General features: G+C 43.2%; 1 protein-coding gene across 1 annotated transcript in view; it reads right to left on the reverse strand.

Annotated features, from left to right (window-relative positions):
* Positions 1-23,617, reverse strand: part of DENND1A (DENN domain containing 1A) — a 545,605-nt gene that overhangs the window by 67,679 nt on the left and 454,309 nt on the right. Inside the window, exons 12-16 of the mRNA XM_004375649.1 lie at positions 11,389-11,493; positions 10,877-10,964; positions 8,080-8,120; positions 5,169-5,240; positions 3,877-3,933 (exon numbers count right to left, since the gene is read on the reverse strand). Of these exons, the coding sequence (XP_004375706.1) occupies positions 3,877-3,933; positions 5,169-5,240; positions 8,080-8,120; positions 10,877-10,964; positions 11,389-11,493 (363 nt within the window). The remainder of the gene's footprint in view (positions 1-3,876; positions 3,934-5,168; positions 5,241-8,079; positions 8,121-10,876; positions 10,965-11,388; positions 11,494-23,617) is intronic.

A 23,617-nucleotide genomic window follows, 5' to 3' on the forward strand; every position in this document is an offset into this window, starting at 1 on the left:
ATGCACGTGGGTGTTTGGGCAGATTTACTGTTCCAGATGTGGGATGTAAAAAAACAGACAGAATGGAAACTCCCATTACTGAGTGGCTACTAAGCATTGCTGTTTAGATCCATAATCTCTTTTAATCCTTGTAACAACCCAGTAAAATCCATATTTCCTCTAGTTATAGATAAGGAAAACTAGATTCAGAGAGGTTTAGTAACTTACTCACAGTCACACAGCTAATATCCTATATAACTAGCACTGAACCCAGCTTGTCTGCCTTAGAAGCCTAAATACCAGACCATGATGTTGCAGAATGGGGAGAGAAGAGGGTTTAAAGACCCGCCCCACCCCAGGGTGTGAGGCAGAGGCCTTACCACCTCTGACTCAGATTGCTCATGGGAGAACTACCTGTCTCCATTCTCAGATTCGTAAAGGGCCCTTCTTTTCCCAGTCTACCTCACACCACAGCAAATGCAAATTAAAACATGAATATTGATATCAAAACAGTATCCAAAGTTGGAATTTCTGTGATTGAGGCTGACACGTATTTTAATATGTCTGGAGACAGGGAGCTGACAGTTGTGTGAAAAGGTGTGAAAATGTCTGTTCTGTGAGAGTCTACCTAGCTCTCCCTGCCCCACACATGCTTACTCACTCCCTTCAGTACACTGGGAAATGTTTGGCCAGAAACTCAAGCCTTTGCTAACCCAACTGTGAATTTGCTCCTTTCAATCACAGAGAGACTCTAAATCAACACGCTCAATTTGTCTTTTAGAGATCAAAGATTTAGAAACTAAAAAGGGCTGGGAAATGGGCCCATTTGATGAAATCATTTTGATACTGAAAAAATACAATTTTTCAGGGGTCCCTCAATAGGCAAGAAATGACATATTTATGTGAATATCTTAATGCTCTCTGCAGGTACAGAGGAATGTGTGTGCACGTGTGTGTGTGTGCAGCCATCGCTTTTAAAACAGGCCACTCTAATGCCAGCCTTGTACGGGAATGCGATTTGTTGAGAGTCACAAGCCCAGGCAGGCAGCATTCCTCTGCACGCCAGGTGTGGCAGGGAGGTGCTTTGGAGGAAAGAACACATCCTTTCTTTAGAAAGTGACGGCTGGATGGCATCTTTGCCATTTCTTCTTCTTCCTAATTTTGAGCAAGTCAGACTTCAAAGGAGGCCAAACTATAGAAGAACTTGACCACTTTGCTCCATTTGTCCAGAGAAATGTGTTATCCATCCTGTTTTATCGCTTTGGGCTGAAGCCGAGCAGGTCTGAAATAAAGCCACACTACAGTATCTATTAACAATTATTTGCCAATGGTCACATGGATACTCTGAAAGCTCCTATTTCAGATGCTTTGAAAATCTGCAGCACAAATGAACAAGGGATAGAGACAGGGCCCTGCTCAGTCATATTAGAGATGGACCTTCCACACACCATGGTGACCTCTCCACAGGTCGGCCCCACATTTTCTATTTGCAATTCAAACCCAAGGCGAGAGTGAGGAGGGCAAGATTGGGTTCTTGATTATATCTGCGAGGTCACCATTGCTATGCAGAGTTAGAGGAGGCCAGGTGGCAACCCAGTACATTTGAAAATTGGATCTTTGTTGGGAACTGCCTCAATTTCATAGCAGAAACCAAACTTGAGATGTCTGCATTAGACGCATCTGGGGAGTCACGTAGATATGTTACCACAGGAAGGGGAGGGGGACAAAAGAGCAAAGGAAATATTTTCTACTGCAGTGAGAGAGGTCAGTTAAAGCCAAATCTTAAATTAGCTCAAGAAAGGGAGCTGGAGAACACTGCAGAAGACCCAAGTCCTATACATACTGAACAATGCTAGAGTTTCAATTACAAAATAGCTTCTTCCAAGAACAACTGCAAAATATCAAGTCTGTAGAAATCTGTAAGACCGAAGGGGGGAAAAGTGAAAATTGAAAAGGGTGCACTAATAGATCTGTCAACAGTCCAATGGTGACAAGCCACATTTCTATAAAATGCCTTCACCATTTGTGACACCTGAAATGTCCTGACATTCTCTATAGAACATTATCTCCTGAAGCTATTCTTGAAAAGACTGGCAGGGGTAAGAGGAGAAAGGGAGGAAAAAAATCTGCCTCAGATACTATCAAGGCAAGGAAAGGAGATGGCGTGGAAAGAAAGTGATCTAGATTGTTTAAACGACCCTTTGAACAACAACATTAAAAACCCTGAGTGTAACTGGTTATTTGCAGAGATGTTACACATAAAAAGGGGATTTTCTTAAGGTCAAATACATACATGAGTAGGGAGGTAAGGAGATGTCTCTTGCTTAATGGTCTGCAGACATCAAGTCTGACCACCGAGGGTGCATCTGTCCTGTGCACCAAGAAGGGACCCTTTTCTTTGCCTACTTCAGGTAATATTCTAATACTAGCCAGAGTTGAGGACTGAAGGACTGAGAGAATTCCCCCATCCACCATTCCATTTTATATCTGCAATCAAATTCAGCTGTAAGTGACTGGCAAGCGATTGGGATAGGAGACGAAAAGGTCAACTTAGGGACTTAAATGATATCTAAGGGAAGAAGTCCAGCTGCCAGTCACCGGTGGGGTGCAGCAGATGACAGTTAAAGTCTACCTGGACTGACATTACAGGATTTTTATTTCCAGACTTGACTTTCAGCTGTTAAAAATTCACTCTCAGCTGAAACCCAGAATTTAAATGCTTAGTCAGAGCAAATTATTTTCCAATTAAAAGAAAGGAATCAATTCCTTCAACCATTTCAAGTTAATTAGAAGGTCTTTCTGACTTCATAACATTAAAACTGTTTTCAATTTACAAAAAAAAAAAAAACAAAAAACAAAAAACACTGCCAGGATAGACAAAGGCCTTTATTAGAGTGGGACATTGAGGGTATAGGGATAATGAAGGAAGTGACCCCAAACATCTTTTGAAAAATGAAACACTGTAGTGAAAGAGCACAGAGCCTAGAAGCAGATGGCTGGGATCGAATCCTGGCTCTGCCAGGCTCTCACAGTGTGACCCTGGGCAGGTTACTTCACCTCTCTGAACGGTAGTCTCCTTATTCATGCCATGGTAATAATACCCTACAGGGTTATTCTAAGGATCAAACATGAAAGCTCCTAGCCTGGACCATGTACAGCAAGTGCTTAGTGAAGGGTGATAATAATAATCATGCTGACAATATTCATAATAATATTTAAAAATGCCCTTTCTGTTATATTCACACCTCATTGTACAAGCGTAGGGAATCAGGTCAGGAGACTCTTGGCCAGTATTTCATAAAATTCTCCTATTTTACTGATGGTCCAAAAAGACAACCAGAGCCTCCCTCTTCCCTCATAGAGCCTCAAAAATCAACTGCTGGGCTGCTTTCGTTTATTCCACAACCATAAGAGGAGCCTGCAGCATCTTCCTCCAGCCCACCCCTTTGTGTCCTGCATCTGTGTGGTGGCCATGTGCATGTTGGAACCACCTGACTCATTTCCCTGGGGATGCCTCCTGGTTTTGGTTTCAGCCAGCCACAGGGCAGAGGTCGGCTGTAGGAGGGGGTGTTGCCGGGATGGGGAGGCCAAGCCAATTTCTACAGACCCCTGTGAACCCCAGGCCTGGTGGGGCTGGCAAGGGACAGGCAGACAGCGGTAACTCTGAACTTCCTCGCCTTTGTGGGTTTAAACCAGAGTCTTAATGTTATTTGAAGACAGTTTTTTTTGCCTGTGAATATTTATAACAGTATGAAAACTCCCGGACAGCTGGTAATGCATTTTGAAGTGTGCTAACAACACTGTATCAAACAGCCCTCTATTGATCGCATCTTACTTTTTTATGGCCACGCATTTCATACATGGTGCTTATACATTTTGAATAAGAACTTCAAGTACCTTTTGCTTCAAGCGGTTTTTCACCTCTTTTATTCCCATTTTTGCATGATCTTTTGCCTGCATGAAAAATTAATTTAAGTTAAGACTCCCTTTCTGTTTCCAGCAGGGACTATGCTTGATTTCAGTCCGTCATGAATCACCTTCTCTGATTACTAGAAAAAGGAAGGAAAAATGGGATCATCAAGTCGAAAACATAATAGCTATGAAAACAAATACAACGTTAAAAGGTTAAAAAAAAAAAATCCCTTAAAGAGGCTACAGAGATTTTATTTTCTGCATTTTGATGGCATAGAATTTTTTTTTTTTTCCTCCTGAAGCCCTTCTAAGACTGTTCTCTATAATTATTTATCTCAGCAGCCTGGTGACAGCTACCAGTAAGAGTAGAGCAGCAGCCTTTTCTGGATGCAAGATTCAGAATATCCATTACATTTCAACAGGGCAGGGTCTCAAGACCAATTTTCTGCCCAGGCTGAACGACCTGAACACACACATCTCTGGGATTCTATGGTGCCATTTCCTCGATCTCATTTCGGCAGACACCCTGGCTTTTATTTCTTATCGCTTTAGACCCATGTGGTTCAACTAGCAGCCACCCACCCCATTAAAATAGCAGCAATTTAAGCACAGAAAGGACGAACAAAATTTAAAAAACGGAAATAAAATGAAACCATCCTACTTAAGTGGCTCAGGGTCAAATTAGCAAGCAAGAGAAACTGCCAGAGAAAATACTTGAGCCTTGTAAAAGGTGGAACATCGGGGACTGAGGTGCTTCTCCTATTTTCATTCTGCTGTGGGCACGAGTCTCACAATGCATTTCCTATAGGGCAGTGATGAAAGAGATGATGAAGAATTTGGGAGAAAAATTATGGGGTGTGTCCCATCATGAACGCTCTCCAGGAATCTGCAAAGGAGCTGCTTTATTTGACATAATAATGTGGATACAGGTAGGAAAGGTTTGCTAGAACACCCGAGACACCATGCCTCCATGCCATAGGGATGCAGGCATGGAGCAGCCTGAACTTCAGCCACCCTGTCTACATTTTAAAAGCTAAAACCCGTAGCCTCCCATTTCTCTATCACAGCGACTGTTAGCAGCAGCATCTTAAATTAAACATGTCACTGAACTGATCATAAAATATCAAGGCTAAATCATTCTCAGAGCACTGAGGGCTTTAGGAAGCAACACAGCAGCCCCTGAATCATCCCTGCAGTACGGGGTCAGGTATATTTAAGAGTCTCGGGATGTCAAGGGACACATCTGTTTGAATCCCGACACCAAGACCAGTACTTACAAACTTATAGACAGTCTTCATGGCTGGGTTTGCTTTCGTTTTTACCGTATTCAGAATAGCTCCACTTCCTTTCTATAATAAAAATGTCAATTAGCAATTTGGATTGAAGATATAGTAGGCCAACACCAACAAAGATCTTTTCTCTTTAATCAAGTTAAGCAACATTTCAAGAGCATATGATTTAATTAGAAAAACAAGCCTAGATCTTAACTGGTCCCAGGTAGTTACGGTTATGGTTATGGCAGAATTGTTATGGGTAGGTATTTGGGGGTGGGGTGGATTGGGGATGAGGATGGATAACCATTCCTTGTGATAACTAGCTGAAAGGAGACTCTAGACTCTGTATTTTGCTTGGCGCCTGTCCCCTGGCTGCAAGGAAAGCTTATCACAGGCTCTCTGGGGCAAGGGTTATACTATAGTAATCTACAGCTTCTCAAGAAATTCTAGTTACTACGGACACCATCAAGGAACATTTAACTACAATGAACTCTATAGTTAACACCAAGCCAGGGCAGAACATGCAAGGCCTGATTAACCAGGATTGTCTAGCTCCTCTGGAAATATGCTACCCTCACAGAGGCATAAATGGGGTATGGCAGGCATTGCACTGGCCCTGGACGAGTGATGCCACTGAGCAGTGTTTACTAATCCCGTACGGCCAGCGGCTTATCTATAGAAAATGGCACCTATGGACAGCACCGAAATCGCACCCCTGTCCAAACATCTGACACCTCTTTTTTAGATGACTTTACCATGACATCAGCCCAAGAATACAAGCCAAGCTCATTAATCTTTTAATTAACACATTACCGTGCTTGAGGAAGGATGTTGGGCCGTCCCGGGTTAATAGAAACTGCTCAGTGGCACCATGCATATCACAATATCCTAGACTTGCCACTGTTCAGCCACGCACCTTCCTTTCCTTATCCTAGTTTTCTGTGTTATTGTCTTTTTAAATCACTCTGGTATGCTGCTTTCTATAATATCTAGACCTTGACAAAAGCAAAGTATGAACAGCCACGAATGTTAACTATGGCTTTATTATAAATCTACAGATCCAACATACCAATTTCTCAGCTCACTTTCTTTAAGAAAGCAGGAGGGAAGGTTTCCTACTACATAAATAAGGCAATAAATGGATATGAACGGCATAGGCCATAGTTCATGAATCCATTCTTTAGTCTCATCCCTCCAGACAGCTTGTGAGGACTCACTGTGTGTGGATGCCCGGTGCTAGGCTCTGAAGGTACTGAGCCCAGTGAGATTGGGTCTCTCCCTTTAAAGACCTCCAGTCCAGTGGGGGTGGGGGGGTAGGAGGGTACACTACTGTGAGTAACTGCAACGTAAGGTGAGAAATGCTGTTATAGCTGTAGAGACACAGACCTAGACGCAACTCATTGTTTGGAAGGTCAGAGAAGGCTTCAGAGGATGAAATATTTGACTTGGACCATGAAAGATGAGTAGGAGTTCATGTGGGGAATGGGGGGGAGGGGAAGAACACTCTAGGAACAGGAAATAGCACATAAAAAGTACAGAAGGTGAAAAACCACCGTGTGTTCTGGGAGTAACAAGTGGTTCAGAATGGCCCAAGCACAGTGTCTGATGGGAGGAACGGCATACAGGGCTGGGAAGGTCAGAGGGAGTCTGCTCATGAAGGGCCCTGAATGCCAGGTGAAAGGGTCTACACTCTGGAGGGTTTTAAATCAAATGCATCACATAATCAGATCTGTGGTGGTTTGGAAACGTAATTCTAGCTGATATGTGGAAAACAGATTTGAACGGAGAAAGGCTGGAACCAGTGGGTATATAAAATACTAATTACAGTAATGTAATTATTGGGCTTAAATTTAAGCCCAACTTGTGGTAACTGCCTGCATTAGAAATTTTGAGCTTTAATTAAAAACATTAAAATTTGACCTAGAAAATGTTCTATGCTGTAGGACAAATATGAAATTTTCACCTACTCATTTATTCCATATTGCTTTCCAAAATTACTCAGTATCCTATTTAAATGGTCCTTTAGAGTATTAAAACTCCCTTTATCAATCTATCAACAAGTCCTTATTGCTTGTCTATGATTTGCCAAGTGCTGTGTTTGGCCATACAAGAGGAACAAAAGAAGTCTTTCATCAAAGAATTGCTTACTCTCGGCCAACTGTAGCCACTTCCAAGGGACCCACCTTGGCAGCAGCGCACTTGGCCCACAAGCAGGAGAGAACACTTATCACATTATGTTGGAGTTGCCTGTTTACATCCCAGCCTCCCCCACAAGATGAGGAAGCTTCTCCAGGACACAGCCTGGGTTCTACTGTCCACTGTATCCCTAGCACCCAGCATGGTGCCTGGCACACAGTAGGCCTTCAGTACATACTCAGTGATAAACTGACGGAAAAGAAAGGCAAGAATTTGAATTCTTTACTGGCTTCTGAAGCCCGAAGCACCTGGCTCCTGACACAATAAGAAACTGTTTATAACAACAGTAAGGGGAAGAAAAAAACTGTCAGTGATGTGTTCTCTATCTTCCCAGGAGGCTTTGCTATGAAAAACATTGCAGAGAAGCAAGAAGAACACATTTTTGATTTATCTCCTATCACTAAAATTGTCCTGGTCCTAGAAGGAGACCCCAGAAATGCTCTAAGACAACATCTCATTCAACAAGCCTTGGCTGGCTCCCTAAAGATAAGGAAATTTCTCTTGCCTCTTTACCCACCACCAAGGGATAGCTTTGGACAGTCTCATCCTACTAGTTTCCAACTGGCATGAGAATGGCCTGGCTTTAAAAACAAAAGCATCTTCAGCTGAGGGAATCAGCTGACGGCCTAATGATAGCCTTGTAGGTGGCAGGGGAAGCTGAGGGCTGCCAGGAGGCTAACAAGGAGGCCCAGGTGGCTCTGAATGGGTGCACACTTACCCGGACTGTGGAGAGCCACTGGTGGTACAGTTTATCACTACCTGGGGAAAGAGAGTTCCGAGAAGCTGTTATTTAAAGAAGTAATTTTCCCCCAGGAGTTTCTCAAGTTGCTTTCCGCATGTAGGCTTTAGAAAGTTCAAAATTTGGAGAACCACATGGGGGCTCTCATGTCCCACCCCATGAAGGAGGCAGCAGCAAGCCACCACTACTGGTTATCTTTCTCAAACAGAGATCTGATCATATCATTGACCTGACTACCAAAACAAAAAAAAAAAAAGCAAAAAACAAACCCGTTGCCGTCAAGTCGATTTGACTCATAGCGACCCTATAGGATAGAGTAAAACTGCCCCAGAGTGTTTTGAAGGAGCAGCTGATGGATTCGAACTGCCAAACTTATGGTTAGCAGTCGAGCTCTCTAATCACTATACTTCAAAATCTTCCCCATTGCCTACTGGATAAAGGCCAGACTCCTTAGCTCTCCCTGCCCTCTCCTCAGTTCGTCTCTTGGCATCACCTACCCTCTGCCTCTCCATCCTGTACTACGTTATGCTCCAACCATGAGAAACTCCCTAGGGTTCCTTCAGTACACACTGTCTCAGTCCCCCAGGCCCTTGCAAATACTGTTCCCCTTGCTTAGTTCCCATTCCCTACTCTATCTGCTTGGTAGACTCAACAACCAGTTCAGCTGTCATGTCCTCTATAAGCCTCTCCTTCCTGCTTCCTCTAATGGCCCTCTAGAACAGGTAACACTCATTTAGAAGTTCATATTCTCGGAAGCACTGTGAGCCACTGCAGGGTAGGACCACCAAGGCTGTGTGTCTCAGGGCAAGCTTGTTGCTAGACACACACTCAGCCCTCAATACACTTGGGCAGTGATGGGGAAAAAAGGAGGCATTATTGGTGAACTCTAGGAGAAGGAGATCTTATTAGTGGAAAGATTTTTTAGAAGCTCTGAATGACTTAACTATAAAACCAGTTGCTATCAAGTTGGAAATGATGACCCCATGTGTGTCAGAACAGAACTGTGCTCAATAGAGTTTTCAACGACTGATTTTTCAGAAGTAGATCACCAGGCTTTTCTTCTACCTACATGTGGACCTGAACCTCCAACTTTTTGGTTAGCAGCTGAGCACCTTATTGGTTTATACAACATAAAGCCCATCTTCTCCTCAGAACTCATATTCAACTGTTAGAATGAAACTAAAACCCTGCCTCCTTTGTGAAGCTCTCACATCACGCAATGAGAATTAATAGAACCCTATTCTAACTGCAAGTAGCCCTGGTGGTGCAGTGGTCAAAGCACTTGAGTGCTAACCAAAAGGTCAGCGGTTTAAACCCACCAGCCGCTCTATGGGAGAAAGACAAGGTAGTCTGCCTCCATAAAGATTACAGCCTTGGAAACTCTATGGGGTGGTTCTACTCTGTCCTACAGGGTAGCTATGAGTCAGAATTGACTTGATGGCAACGGGTTTGGATTTTGGATTCTAACTGCAGGAATCCCTGGGTGGCACAAACAGTTAAGCACTTGGCTACTAACCAAAAGTTTGGTGGTTTGAATTCACCCAGAGGCACCTCAAAAGAAAGGCCTGGTCATCTACTTCTGAAAAGATTACAGCCATTGAAAACCCTATGGAATGCAGTTCTACTCTGAAACACACAGGGCTGCCATGAGTCGGAATCAACTTGATGGCAACTGGTTTGGGTTTTTATTCTAACTGCACAAAGAACCTGATTCTGCCTCTTTTCCTGCAATAGTTTCATTTTTATTTGTCTTTAGTTATGCATCTCTCTTTTCCAGCAAACTATAAGCTCCATGAGGGCAGAACGGGGTCTTCTATTTCTTACTCCAGACGGCTCTGGACACAGCAGGTGTTCTGGAAAAGCTTATCAACAATCTGCTACTGCTTGAAGCCAGCTACTGCGTTGGCAGGAAAGAACACTGGTCTATCAGCTGACTGTGCTCTTTGTGTAGCACAGGCTGGCAGGGCCTGTAAAGGGCAGGTGGAGACTGTGCCTGGCTCAACGAGCCCATGAACCACCAGTCGAATTATCAGAACAGTCCAGACCAGAGATGTGCCCAGCTGTAAGAGCAGGCCTGCAGCATGGTTATTATTTTTATAAGTGGTTGTGACTTTGCTGTCATCACTGGGGCTATGGGTTTTGGAAAGAAGGCCAGATTGGGATTCAGGAGGCAGGGTTGGCCATTAAACCTCTCTGGGCCTCAGATGCCTCCTCTGAAAAACAAAAGGATGGTTCCTCCAGTCCTAAAGGTCTACAGAAAGCCCAGGCTCTCTGCAATGATTTCCACATTTTAAAGAAACATTTGCTGAGCACTGGCCAATGCTGTGGACTGTCTTTGGTGCTTGCACAAACCCTTGCTCGTGGAATCTGATTTGATCTCAACAGGAACCCTGCGAGGTAGGCAATGCTGCTCTTAGTGCATACACAGGGAAACTTCAGCTAAGAGAGGTGAAATGACTTGACCAAGGTCTTGCAGTTACTAAGGAGGCAGAGTCCTGATCCAAGTCCATTATCTCATGGGCTCTCCACTGCATTATGCTGGGCACTCAGTTTAACTACGGTTTGTTAACCACGGGAAGTAACTGACCACAGGACAGAGGACTTCATATGAGCCAATGTGTAACTTGTTGGAGATCAGACATTTCAAGGCCAAGATTGAAATCAGTCTCTCCCTAATCCCCAGTGAAGGAAAAGAGAAGTCACTGCCACTCCTTGCCAAACACATCCTAATCTATAGTAGCCCCAGACCAGAGAAGGAAAATGAAATGTTTCTTACCAGCATACTCGCCCATGTTGATCTCCTCTTCAAAAACATCACTGAAACCTTCACCGGAATTGAGAAGGTCTAATCGACCATCAATAAACTACAGACAGAAATAACAAAAGCACAACAGTTTGTACAAATTAACAGTGGAAAACAAAATGAAACAAAACATTCATCTGGACATCTTAATGTATGACCAAAGAGCAACCACATTTTCCAGGATAAGAAAGGTCTTTTGAAACCATTAGTTTTCAAAAAGTAAATTTCAACAAGCGAGTTTCTAAAATTTGGCTGTGTGTTTATTTTACTTGCATAACTGCACGACATTATTTGCTATGGGTGTGTCTGGTCACTGACCATCCTCCTCATCTATCTCCCTTCCCAGACCTTGAGCCTTTTTAGGCCAGGCATTGGTCCGGTCCATGCCTGCAGCCTCAGGACTTAGTGTGGAGACAGCTGCAGAAATCCCCATCAGGGATCCAGATACAGGCCACGCCAGGCCGACGGTAGGGAGGGATGGGCACCTGTTTGAAGAGCTGCAGCTGCGTGGCATTCTGCAGGAACTGCCTCATGGCTCCTGAACGGTAGTGGGACACGAAGGCTTCTTCACAGAAGGTGATTGCCTCCTCCTGGGAAATGGAGACGGGAGAAGAGGGTCAGAGGCATGGGGTGAGAGCGACCAGTTCTTAAACTGCTTGATCTTTTAGGCAGCACTTCCACATCTGCTATTTTACCTAATCCTCATTTACCTGGTAAAGTGGCTATCATCATCAACATCATTCTATTCTATGGACGAGGAAGCTCCTTCAGAGAAGAGTCGCCACCCAAAGTCACACAGCTGTTAGGAGGCAGAGCTGGGACCTGAACGCAAGATTCCAAACCCCACGCCTCTTCCATATAGCTACAGTCACACCCAAACAGCAAGTCTGACATGAGTGCCTATGCAGTGATTTCCAAACTTTCCTTTTGTACTTCTAGCAGTGGAATCCTTTATCCAAATAAAACCTTGTGCAGAAGGAGCTCTGCTATATAAAGCATTGCTGAGCTGCTCTGGTGGGAGCTGGAGGCAGGGGATGATGCCTGGGCTCTCCTGCTTGGCAGCTATCATCTCCCTCCACATCCCAGGCACCTTTGCAGTCTCTCAGGCACTAGCCATGGAACACAGTTTGAGAACCATTAACACAGTCATCTTGACCAACAGTATAATTAAAAAATAATTCCTTATTTAAAAAAAGCAAGGATGATCAAAGACAAGATTTACCATCCAGTCAATTTTGTGCTTAGGCTGTTTGATGAGGAAGTTTGCTTTTTACCAAACTACATTTTATGAGTCAAGAAAATGATATCCTAAACTCAAAGTCCACCTTGTACAGTCAACACCTCAATCCTTCTTTGAACATGCTTGGAGTGCTCACCTACACAAACAAGTCTTTAATTTCAATGGTGTAGTCTCAATTCTGAAAGATCAGACTTCTATACTTTGAATTAAAAATACCCCCCTCCCCCATTTCACAGACTTGGTGGCAAACACAGAGATGTTTTGAAGCTCCACTTTTATCTTGCTTTAATGAGTTACATGAGTGTTGAAGTTTTCTGTCTAGTTGCTGCAAGTTCCAAGAGTTTCTCTTGCTTAAATCTAGCCAACATTAGCTCAGCAACTGGGCAGATTTATTCCACAAGGGATGTAAGGACGAAAAAATCTGGGTGGGGGAAAGATTTATTTTTATACAATTACACTCTGTTTAATTTTACAAAGGATTTGAGGAAGCTTACATGAGCACATAAAACAAAAGACAAAAAAATCAGCCCTGGAAAATACCTAAAATATGCATAATTTATTTATGTGGGAAAAGAGTATTTGGATATGTAGTTCCTATATGGTTTCTAAAATTAAGTTACAAATTAGCTTTGAGCTTCCTGGCTGCTGAAGCAAGAAGGGAAATACGTTCAGTTACAAACTTTATATTATCTACAAGAAAAAAGCACACTAGTTTCTTAGAAAAGAGACAAAGCTTTTTACGACACTTATTACTTTGGTATAGATTTACATCTTCCTTGCTGAACATCTGAGAGAGATCAGCTAGTAATAACCAACAAAAGCCGAACTAGTGTTTCAATCCATTTGTTTCTCATCCTTGGAACCACAGCAGGGCAATTAATTAACCCTCTTTCCAGGTGATCTCCTCCATGCTCACAATGTCACCTGTACACTGAAGACTTCTCATAAATATCACCAGCTCAGATGTCTTTCCAGAGCGCCAAACCTCTATGTCCCAATCTCTACCTGGAGGGCCCACTGACACCTCAAACTCAAAATGGACCAATTATTATCCCAAATTATTATCCCACCTAGACTGTACCCAAAATCTGTTTTTCTTTCTGTTTCTCTCTTTCTTGGACTCCTTGGGTGGTGTAAACGGTAAACACACTCAGCTACTAACCAATAGGTTGGCTGTTCAGTTCTACTCATAGGCACCTCAGAAGAAAAGTCTGGAGATCTACTTCTAAAAAATCAGCCTTTGAAAACCCTATGGAACACAGTTCTACTCTGACACACATGGGGTTGCCATGAGTCAGAATCGACTTGATGGTAACTGGTTTTTATCATTATCCACAGCTATCCACAGCAGGATGATCAGTCTTCTTATGTCCTTTCAATTTTACCTGTGAACTGTCTCGTATGTTCGTCCCCTGCTCTGACTCACTACCTTAGTGCAGGCCTAAACTGCTGTGGTGGACAGCATTTAACTATATGTCCCTCTCCTGTCTCCTTCCTCCCATGTACTCCAATTCTTCTGGCCAGAGTGATTTCTCAAATGCAAATCAGATCATGTCACTATCCTACTCAAGAACTTTCTTGGCATACATATTTGTGTGATCATTTGATTAATGTTTGTTTCCTCTGAAGTAGACTGTAAGCTCCAGGTGAGCAGGAACGGTACCTGCTTTGCTCAACATTGTACACTTAGCAGCATGTGTGGCACACACAGGGTTTCTGCCAGGGAGAGGAAAGAAAAAGCCCTAGCTCCTTAGCCAGGCAAACAAACCCTTCCCAAACTGGCCCACCTTTCATTTCCAGAGTCCTTTTTTGTCACGTTTCTTCTGCTCCCCCAACATACCTTATACTCCAAAATGCAATCCCTGATCACATGCCACATCCTTCCCCACGTTCTTCCTCACTTTTGCAACTATTCCTTCCGCCTGTACTGTCTTCCTCTCAAACACAGGCCTCTGTGAGGCAGTCACAATCCCTGCTTGGTTCTCACAGTGCCTTGTGTACTCCTGGGTGCTGGTGCGGTCTGTTTACTGGTGTCCCTGGTGACCAGGAGCTCCCAGAGGGCAGAGGCCCTGCTGGACTTATCTCTACCCTCCCCAGGACAGCATAGAGCCTGGCACCTGGCGAGAAGCTCAGGGATGTCAGTAAAGAACCACAGAATGAGTTCAACCCTGGTCCCTGCCACGAGAGCACTGTGGTCTCGGTGTGGCTGAGACATTGCTTGGACTGACTGTAAACAGGTCTCAGAGCATGATGCCAGGTGAGTGACACTTGTGTCTAGGGAGGTTAGAGATGCTTAGAGGAAATGCTCATTGGAGTTGTTAGCATTCATGCCTGGAGCTTTAACCCAGCGGTGCCAGGGAGGAGAAGTTTGCAACCAGATTTGTGTTTTAAGGGTAGCCTGAGGCAGGATTTAGCTGTAGAAGAGCAGAAAGAATCTCATCTTTGGGGAGACACGAACACTTTGGGCCTGTTATCTACTTACTGGAGGTGACATCCCCCTGGATCAGATGTCTGTGCCATAAAAAAAGGGACAAAAATTAAAGGGCATGGGCACAGATAGGAAAGATTCAGGGAAATGTGGCAATGGGGGCTTTTTCTGAAAAGGACTTGAAGAACAACATTAGGAGAAGTGTCTGTTAGAGGTAGAAATAAATACTACTACTATATGGTGTAGCACTACTGGCATGGGGTGGGAGGGGCGGGCGGGGTGGGCGGGGGGCGCGGGCAGGAATCTGAAGAGTTGATGAAAAGTGGGTTTCAGATGAGCCTGGAAGGGTGAACAGGAGGTAGGCAAGGAAATCCCATCTGTTCAGGGCCAAATTGTTCTATCCTAATCCTGTGGAAAGGGGATGACATTGTCACCCAGAACCGTGTACAGGTCTGAATGGCAACAGGAGCCACTTACCTTCTAAGAAAATTACAACAATCACAATTCACCCAATCCTATCATGTGCTCCTTGACGGGCACTGTGTTAGCCACTTCACAATTCTTTTTATCAGTTTGACAACTTTAATGCAGGAAGAAGCACACTCAAATCTCACAGAATAACTGAGGAAAGGTAATTTGCCCAGGGTTACACTACACAGCTGGTAAATGGCAGAGCCACGATTCAAAACCCAATGGACTCCAAAGCCCATTTCTCGTTATCATACACATGGTCTGCCATAGACTCAGCTTTTCTCTGCGGCCTCAGTTCTGTTTGCCCTTGGACATCTGCTGGAGAATGAGAGTTCTCTTTAAAGTTGGAACACCTCAGGTTCTCCTGTTGAACACTCAAAGCACTAGTCCTTCAGAGACAAACAGCTCCGGGGAGTAAGCAAGCCCTTATGCAGGCTCTTTATGCCACAGGTCCCACATGAGGATACCAAACCACTCACACCAGTCTATCCATCCCTCTGCGTACAGTTGAAATGGCCGCCCCTACTCCACTCTGCAGTGAAGAGGAGTAAGACAAGGTGTCTTGTTAATTCCCTCCTTTGTAAGAAGTGCTGATTTTCGTCTCTTGTTAGGCTGATTAAACCTTTTGTCTTCTTAGGCGACACTCTAGGTGCTGGAGCATTAATTCAGGAAAGCCAGGCCGTGAGCATTCAAGCTTAGATCACATTAGTAGAGTTTTCTATCTATGACCTGAAGGACAGTAGAACACAGCTGCTTAACCCTATCAATGACTTTGTTATAAAAAGACGTTTTACTCTCGGATTATCTTCTTGACATATGGAATCAATTGAAAGCTTCATCACTAATGAGTTGAATCATTGTTAACAAGTGAAGTTGGTGATTCCAAAGGCTTCTGATACTTCCAAAAATAAATGGCTTTATCCACAGCATTGTGGGTACTGGCATAAAGATAAAACTCCCATCAGATTCTTCAGCAACTTCCTTCTTCTGCTGACCCACACATAAAGGATTAAGTTCTTATTTTCTGCTACATATTAGGTCTTTACTAAAATTTTATGTACGTTAACTCTGTGATTTTAAGAGAAAAAGAAGTCCATTATTTACAGACCTTGTTTACAATTTTAAAAACAGTAGATTTGGAAGATTCACCCATCCATCCAAACATTTTTTAAGTACCTACTATGTGCCTGGAGGCCTGGTAGCGCAGTTGTTAAGCGTTTGGCTGTTAACCAAAAGGTTGGCAGTTCGAATCCACCAGCCGCTCCTTGGAAATGCTATGGGGCAGTTCTACTCCATCCTGTAGGGCTGCTATGAGTTGGAATTGACTCGATGGTAACGGTTTTGTATGTGCCTGGCTCTGCATTGAGGGAATACAAAGATGAATAAAATATAGGTCCTAAAAGTGATTATGATAATCGAATGGGGGATGGGGAGTGGCTGAAGGTAGAGATAATACAAGAACGGCAGAATGTTGACAGCTGTGGAAGATGGGCTATGGGTATTCTTCTGTTTACTTTGTATAAGTTTGAAATTTTTCATAATAAAAATTAAACAGAAAACATAGTTGCTGTTCTCAAGGAATCCAGTTTAGTTCAGGGGACAAATAACTACATTACAGTGTGACAAATGGCACACCAGAGGGCTTTTTTTTTTTTTTTAATTTTTAATCCATTTAAGATAATGCCACACAGTGGAGAGGGAACATGTCCTGGAGTCAGAAAGACCTAGACTTGAACCTTGACTCTGATATATACTAGCTATGTGATTTCAGATGCCTTAACTTGTCTTTCCTCACGTGTAACAATTATACATGTCAGCCAACTTCACAATAAAATAGATATTTGTGGAGCACCCTTCACAGTTCCTGGCCCATAGTAGGTTTTCCTTGAGGGCAAAGGCTAGCTCTTACCAGGGCTGGCTACAAAATTTGCTGGGCCCATTGCAGAATGAATATTTGGGAACCCCTCGTTCAAAAAGCAGGAAAACACAGCTGATTAATGTAATTGCTGTCAATATTTTCTACACCTGTAAAAAGCTGAATTGGCAAAGGTTGTGTGATATATTTACAACAACAACAACAAAAAGAGCAGCTGCTGAGGCTACTGTGGTACAACCAAACACCTCATGGGTTTTGGTGTCTTGGTTTGGAGGTTTAGGGTCATGATTTCATGGAACATTCCAGTTAATTGGCCTAATATTGTGTTTAGTGCTTCTGTTCTATCTCCTACTTCATTTCATAGTGCCTAGGGTCTTAAAAGCTTGCAAACAGCCATCCAAGGCATAAAACAACTGGTCTCTATTTTCCTGGAGCAACAGAGGAAGTAGAGTTAGGAATAGGAGGAAGGAATAGAACGTGTGGCTACTTGCCTCCATGAACAACTGCCCCCTTTGCCATGAGACCAGAAGAACTGGATAGTGCCTGACTACCAGTACTAAACATTTTGATCTACGATTCTATAACAGAATCCTGATCAAAAGGGGGAAAATGCAGAACGGAATTTCAAATTCTCATGGAATTATTACTTTCTAGAGCCATGGAGGCTGGATAAACCCACCAAAATTACTGCCCTGAGATAATCTCTAAACGTTAAACCAAAAATAAGCCCTGTAGTTTTCTAAAAACCAAACAATAGTTTAGGTTAACTGGTAAAGAATGTCTGCCTTGAACATTATGCTCTTTTAAGAATTACCTATACAGGATCAAACTGATAACAGTAACTCAAAAGATTTGACAGGAAACTTAGGGGACAGTGAGTTTATGTTAATGGTGGAGGAATAACTTGGAAAAGAAGGGTGAGAATGGTTACACAACATGAACAATGTAATCAGTGTCACTGAATTGGACATGTAGAAATTGTTGAACTGATGTTCTGCTGTGTATATTCTCAACAACAACAACAACAACAACAAATATATATATATATATATGCACGAAAAAAAGTACCATTAAAGTATATAAGTGCCGTACTAAAATATAAAGCTTTTTTCTTTCTTTCAAGACTGGTCATGGTGTTTTTTATTTGTTATTTAATTTCATTCTAAGAAAAAAATAAAATTTTAAATTATTAGATGAATTTTACATTTCAACTTTATGTTGTGTGATGCCAGTTTTAAACGCAAATATAAGAGCATTTAACTAGCATGAGGAATTGTATTTTGTAGCTTGTACAGACACATGCATTTTGTTCTTCCCAGACAGTAGAAATGCTGCACCAAACTAACTCAACTGTTTTTATTTCACTTCATGATATAAACACGTTGTACTAATACTCTCCACTTTTGGCTTACTGATGAGAAAGAAAAAGGAACTATGTTTGCTCTATCTTTTCCTTTCCTTCTATGTCATCATTTTCAGGGTAAGTGGTTGGCTAATAAAACCAAACCCATTGCTGATGAGTTGATTCCAACTCATGGCAACCCCATGTGTTACAGAGTAGAACTGCTCATACAGGGAAGAAAAATAAGAAAGGGTATGATAGGGCTCCTTGCTCTTTCACTATTCCTTAGAACATCACTGCCTTCTTTCTGTGTTTGAAACAAGTTCTGGTTCTAATGGAAAGTGTGGCCTCTTGGGGCTGATAGTACCCCCGCTTACTAAGTCAGGGACATTAACATGTTCACCTTACACTCCCTTTAAGTTGTGCTGAACTCCCACACATTGCGGGTCCACCAGAATTCTGTGCTTCTGGAGTATGCAAAGTTGCAGCAATTGTGGCAGCAGGAACCATGGAGGACATGCATTTTGTGCATATGTCCTCTGCTCGTGCATGCTCCGTTGTCCCACTGGACTTCACTTACAAAACACGAGTTCAAAGATAAAATTATTAAAATTTCAAGATGGTAACACCAGAGCATTAAACCAAGCATGGGCCCTTCTGAGCATGGGGCCCTGTGCGATGGCACTAGTCATACACCTGAGAGGCTGGCCCAGGTCTCACACTTCTCTCCTTTAAATTTTTTTTTTATTGCAATAAAATATATATAACATAAAATTTTCCATTTTAGCCATTTTTAAGAGTATAATTCACTGGCATTAATTACATTCGCCATGTTATGCAACCATCACCACTATGTATTTCCAGAACTTTGGTGTCCGCACCTGAGAGAGAGCTGTCCTCTGCTGCAGCACCAGGATAATCACCATCTCTTGCCCACAAGCTAATACTCTCAGCCAGCCACCAAACAGAAACTGTGCCCCACTAAGTGATAACTCTCCATTCGCCCCTCCCCAACCACCAGTAACCTCTATTTTCTCTCTCTAAAAACTTGCCTGTTCTAGATATTTCATGTAAGTGGAATAATACAATATTTGTCATTTTGTGTCTGGCTTATTTCATTCAGCATAAAGCTTTCAAGGTTCATCCATGTTGTAGAAACTTCATTTCTCTTTATGGCTGAATAATATTCCATGGTGTATATATATACCATGGGAACCCTGGTGGTGCAGTGGTTAAGTGTTTGGCTGCTAACCAAAAGTTGAGCAGTCTGAATCCATCAGCTGCTCCTTGGAAACCCCATGAGGGCAGTTCTACTTGCTCTATAGGGTTGCTATGAATCGGAATCTACTTGACAGCAATGGGTTTTTTAAAAAAATATATACCACATTTTGTTTATCCATTCATCTGTTGATAGACACTTGGGTTGTTTCCATCTTTTGGCTATTATGAATAATGCTGCAGTGAACATTGGTGTACAAGTTTCTGTTTGCATTTCTGCTTTCAATTCTTTTGGGTATATACCTGGAGTGGAATTGCTGGGTCATATGATAATGCTATGCTTAACTTTTTGAGAACTGTCAAACTGCTTTCCAGCGGCTACACCATCTTAACATTCCCACCAGCAATGTATGAGGATTCCAATCTATCCACGTTCTCATCAACACTTGTTATTTTCTGTGGGTTTTTTTTTTTTTTATTTTTATTATTATAGCCATTCTAGTAGGTATGAAGTGGTATCTCATTGTGGTTTTGATATGCATTTCCCTAATGACTAATTACTTTGAGCATCTTTTTATATGCTTGTTAGCCGTTTGTATATCTTCTTTAGAGAAATGTCTATTGAAGTCCTTTGCTCATTTTTAAATTGTTTTTTTTTTTTGTGGTTGTTGAGTTGTAGGAGTTCTTTACATATTCTGGATATTAAGCCCTTGTCAGATACATGATTTACAAATATTTTCTGCCATTCTGTGGGTCATCTCTAGAGTCTCTTGATAATATCCTTTGATGCACAAGTTTTTACTTATTTTTTGCAAAGTGGAAGCCACTATAGTTATGTATAGAAAGCAAACTGTAAACAATAACATTCTCAAAAGGGAAATGCTTACCAGAAGTTTTTAATTTAAAGAAGTCCAATTGATATACCTTTTTCATTGGTTGCCTGTGCTTTGGGTGTCATCTCCCTGTCTTCACAGGTAAGTACTCAGTAGGCAACTCTGGCCATTAACTCTGTTGGCCACTCTGACTTGGCAGGGTAGAGTCACTTCAGGCAAGTTCATGGAGTTGCTGGAAGTTGGATTTCTAAACTCCTCAGCATGACACTCAAGGCTCTTCATGACTTTCCCCAGCTGATTTTTCTTGCTCATCTACACACTCTCCTCCTCCAGAGATTCTGGACTGTCCACCATACCCCAACCACTTCACACACTCTCACTCCCCTGCTCACACCTCTGGTCTCCTCCTTCACACCATCTCCTTGTGAGAATGTTCCTGGATACATTTAGGTTAAGCAGCTCCATTCCTACTCAATGTCTCCCCATCACTGTACTGCAAGCTCCTGGAGGGCAGGCCCTCATCTACTCTCTGTTGTCTCTCGGGCACCAGGCCCAGTGGCTGGGTGCAATAGGCATCAGCTGAGTCACTCCAGGAAGATGTAGATGGGGGAATGGGACACGTAGCTGGCTCCAGTCCCAGCACTGCCCTCGCTGCCCCATGTGTCACCTTGGGCAAGTGGCTGTCCCTTTCAGATCCTCATTCTCATTACTGTAACATGGAGAGAACACTATCTGGCTCATGGAGGGATTAAATGGAGATAAAGGAGATGGTGTAGGTTAGTAGTTCTCAATCTTGGCCGTGCATTAGAATCATCAGGGGCACATCATCAAACCCCCAGTGGCAGGGCCACAGTAGTTTTTAAAACTCCTGAGCTGACTCCAATGTAGCCAAGGCTGAGAACCACTGTAGCACAGTGCCTCGATCAGTTGACATTAGTTTGTTTTTTTTTTTAATTTAAGATTATGTCTGCCTTGAACATTGTGCTGTTTGAAAGAATTATGTATATGCCATCAAATTGACAATACCAACTTGAAAGGTTAGATGAGAAACTTAGAGGGAAGGGAGTTTATCTTCACAGTGGTAGAATAATTTGGAAAAGGACAGCGAGAATGGTTGCACAACTTGAAGAATGTAATTAATGTAACTGAATTGTACATACAGAAATTGTTGAATTGGTATATGTTGTCTGTGTGTATTTTTACATATATATATAAAATTTAAGATTAAAGAAATAGAATAAATCTGAGGAATCTGGCCCCATTTATCACCAGAAGTCCCATCCAGGTTGCATTTTGTTTACATACCTCGAAATCATTAATAAAACACCCAAGTCATTAGCTAAAGTGCACTGCAGCCAAGAACCTTACTCTGAAGTATGAAGGGTACTTCTGTAACTTCCCCTGGCCAGCCAGCACTGATTTTACTCGTCACATGGAAATCTCATGCTGTGTAGAGTATGAAGGTGATGCATCCATTGCTGCTGAGCACAAAGGGTCAGGCGAAGATACTCCCTGCCTGGGGGCTTAGCACCACTCCCAAGCTGGGAGGATTAGGCTGTGCTGGTCTGGAGGGCTTCTCCTCACAGGATCAGCTGTGTTGACTGCAAAGGAACCAGGGTCAATTCCCAGCCAACACAGAAAAGGCTTAGCCTGGTGTCTGGCCTAGAGAATGCCAAATATTTATTGGAAGGCAGGGAAGGAGGGAGGGAGAGCTGGAACAGTAGGGTTAGATTACAATGACTCCAGGTGTGCCAAAAGCAGGCCTGAGTTTAGGTGGAAGGGAGCCAATGCTAGCTAGGCACTTGTTCTGGACCAGCCAACCTGCCTCCTTTCCCTGGCTGAATCCTCAGCAGAACTCTGAGACAGTCATAAAATATTCCCATTTTACAGATGAGGAAAGGACGCCCACACATTAAGCATTTTGCCCAAGGTCCCAGAGTTCATGGGTCTGATGACTCCGGTGTCTGAACATGCTCTTTTCCCATCCTCAGAGGCACAATATGACACACACGGGAGGGTCTGAGTTACCAGCAAGCCTAGGACCACCAGGGTGGACTTGGGAAGGTGGGCTGCTGCATGGCCACAGGCAAATGCCTCCGGCAGGGCTGGGTGGCAGGACCAAGACAGCTCATGAACCATTTGTGCGGTAGCCCAGGCACGCCAGGGACAGACTCCCAACCTGGGCCCCTGTCACTATAACAAGCCCTAAACAAAGAATCAATGTCTCATTGTGAAGCCGGCTCACTGTTAGAATGATTTAAGTTTGGGAAAATGTGGGTGTCCGACAAGCACTGCTCTGATGATTTGCAGGGGCAGTGACAGCCGGCTGACAGTATTTGCCCATCCTAACCAGCCGCTCCAGTATTGACAGAAGCCCCCACACACACTCGCTAGATTACAGTAAAGACATTCAAATCACAGGCGCGTCGACCCACGCCTTGGCTCCTCTGTGCCGGCAGCCCCTTCCTTCTGCATTAACCGAGACAAACAGGGAGAAGTCAGGAAATTCTGATTAGTGCAAGAATGGCAGATGAGATAGGAGGGCTGTGGAAGCTGAGGAGACACAATGAAGTTTGTCTTCGTGCATACTAGCTTAAGATTTTCTTCCCATAAGAAATGCAGATGGGAGTCGTCTCTAAATGGAAAGCAGGTGTGGTGATTAAAACAGCTACCACTTACTGAGCGCCGGGTGGTTTTACATGTATTATCTCACTTAGTCTTCAAGACAACCCCATGAGGTAGGTATTATTATGACCTCCATTTTACAGATAAGGAAACTGAGGCTCAGAAAGGTGAAGTCACTTGCCTAACGTCAATGACAGAGCCAGAGTTGGAAGCCAAGTCTGTCTGACTGGGTTGGGGGCTCATGTAACACAGTATTATTTCTCTTTGATTAGGAGAAATAATCACAACATAGTATTTGACATATAAGCTGCCACCTGGGGCAGCTCTAGTAGTGATTCAAAGAGATGGATTGTGGCACAGTGATGAAGAGAGTGGGCTTTGGAGAAACAAGTGTGAGTTCTGGCTCTACCACATGCTTGCAGAAGCCACCTCACCTCTTGAAGCCTCTGTTTTGTCATCTATAAGATGGAAATAACAATATTTATCTCATGCTGTAAGCACTCAATGACATTATGCTGGGTAGGTCTATGGAGCAGTGGCTACTCAAAGCGAGAGCTCATGGAAGGGAGATGGTGATTATCCCAGGGCCGGAGCAGAGCAACAGCTCTCTCCCAGGTGCAGACACCAAATGGGGGGACACACTGAGGTCTTAACATCTAACACCTCCTGGCTCAACCTCAT

This window comes from Trichechus manatus, unplaced genomic scaffold (assembly GCF_000243295.1).
Source record: "Trichechus manatus latirostris isolate Lorelei unplaced genomic scaffold, TriManLat1.0 scaffold00038, whole genome shotgun sequence".
NCBI lineage: Eukaryota > Metazoa > Chordata > Mammalia > Sirenia > Trichechidae > Trichechus > Trichechus manatus.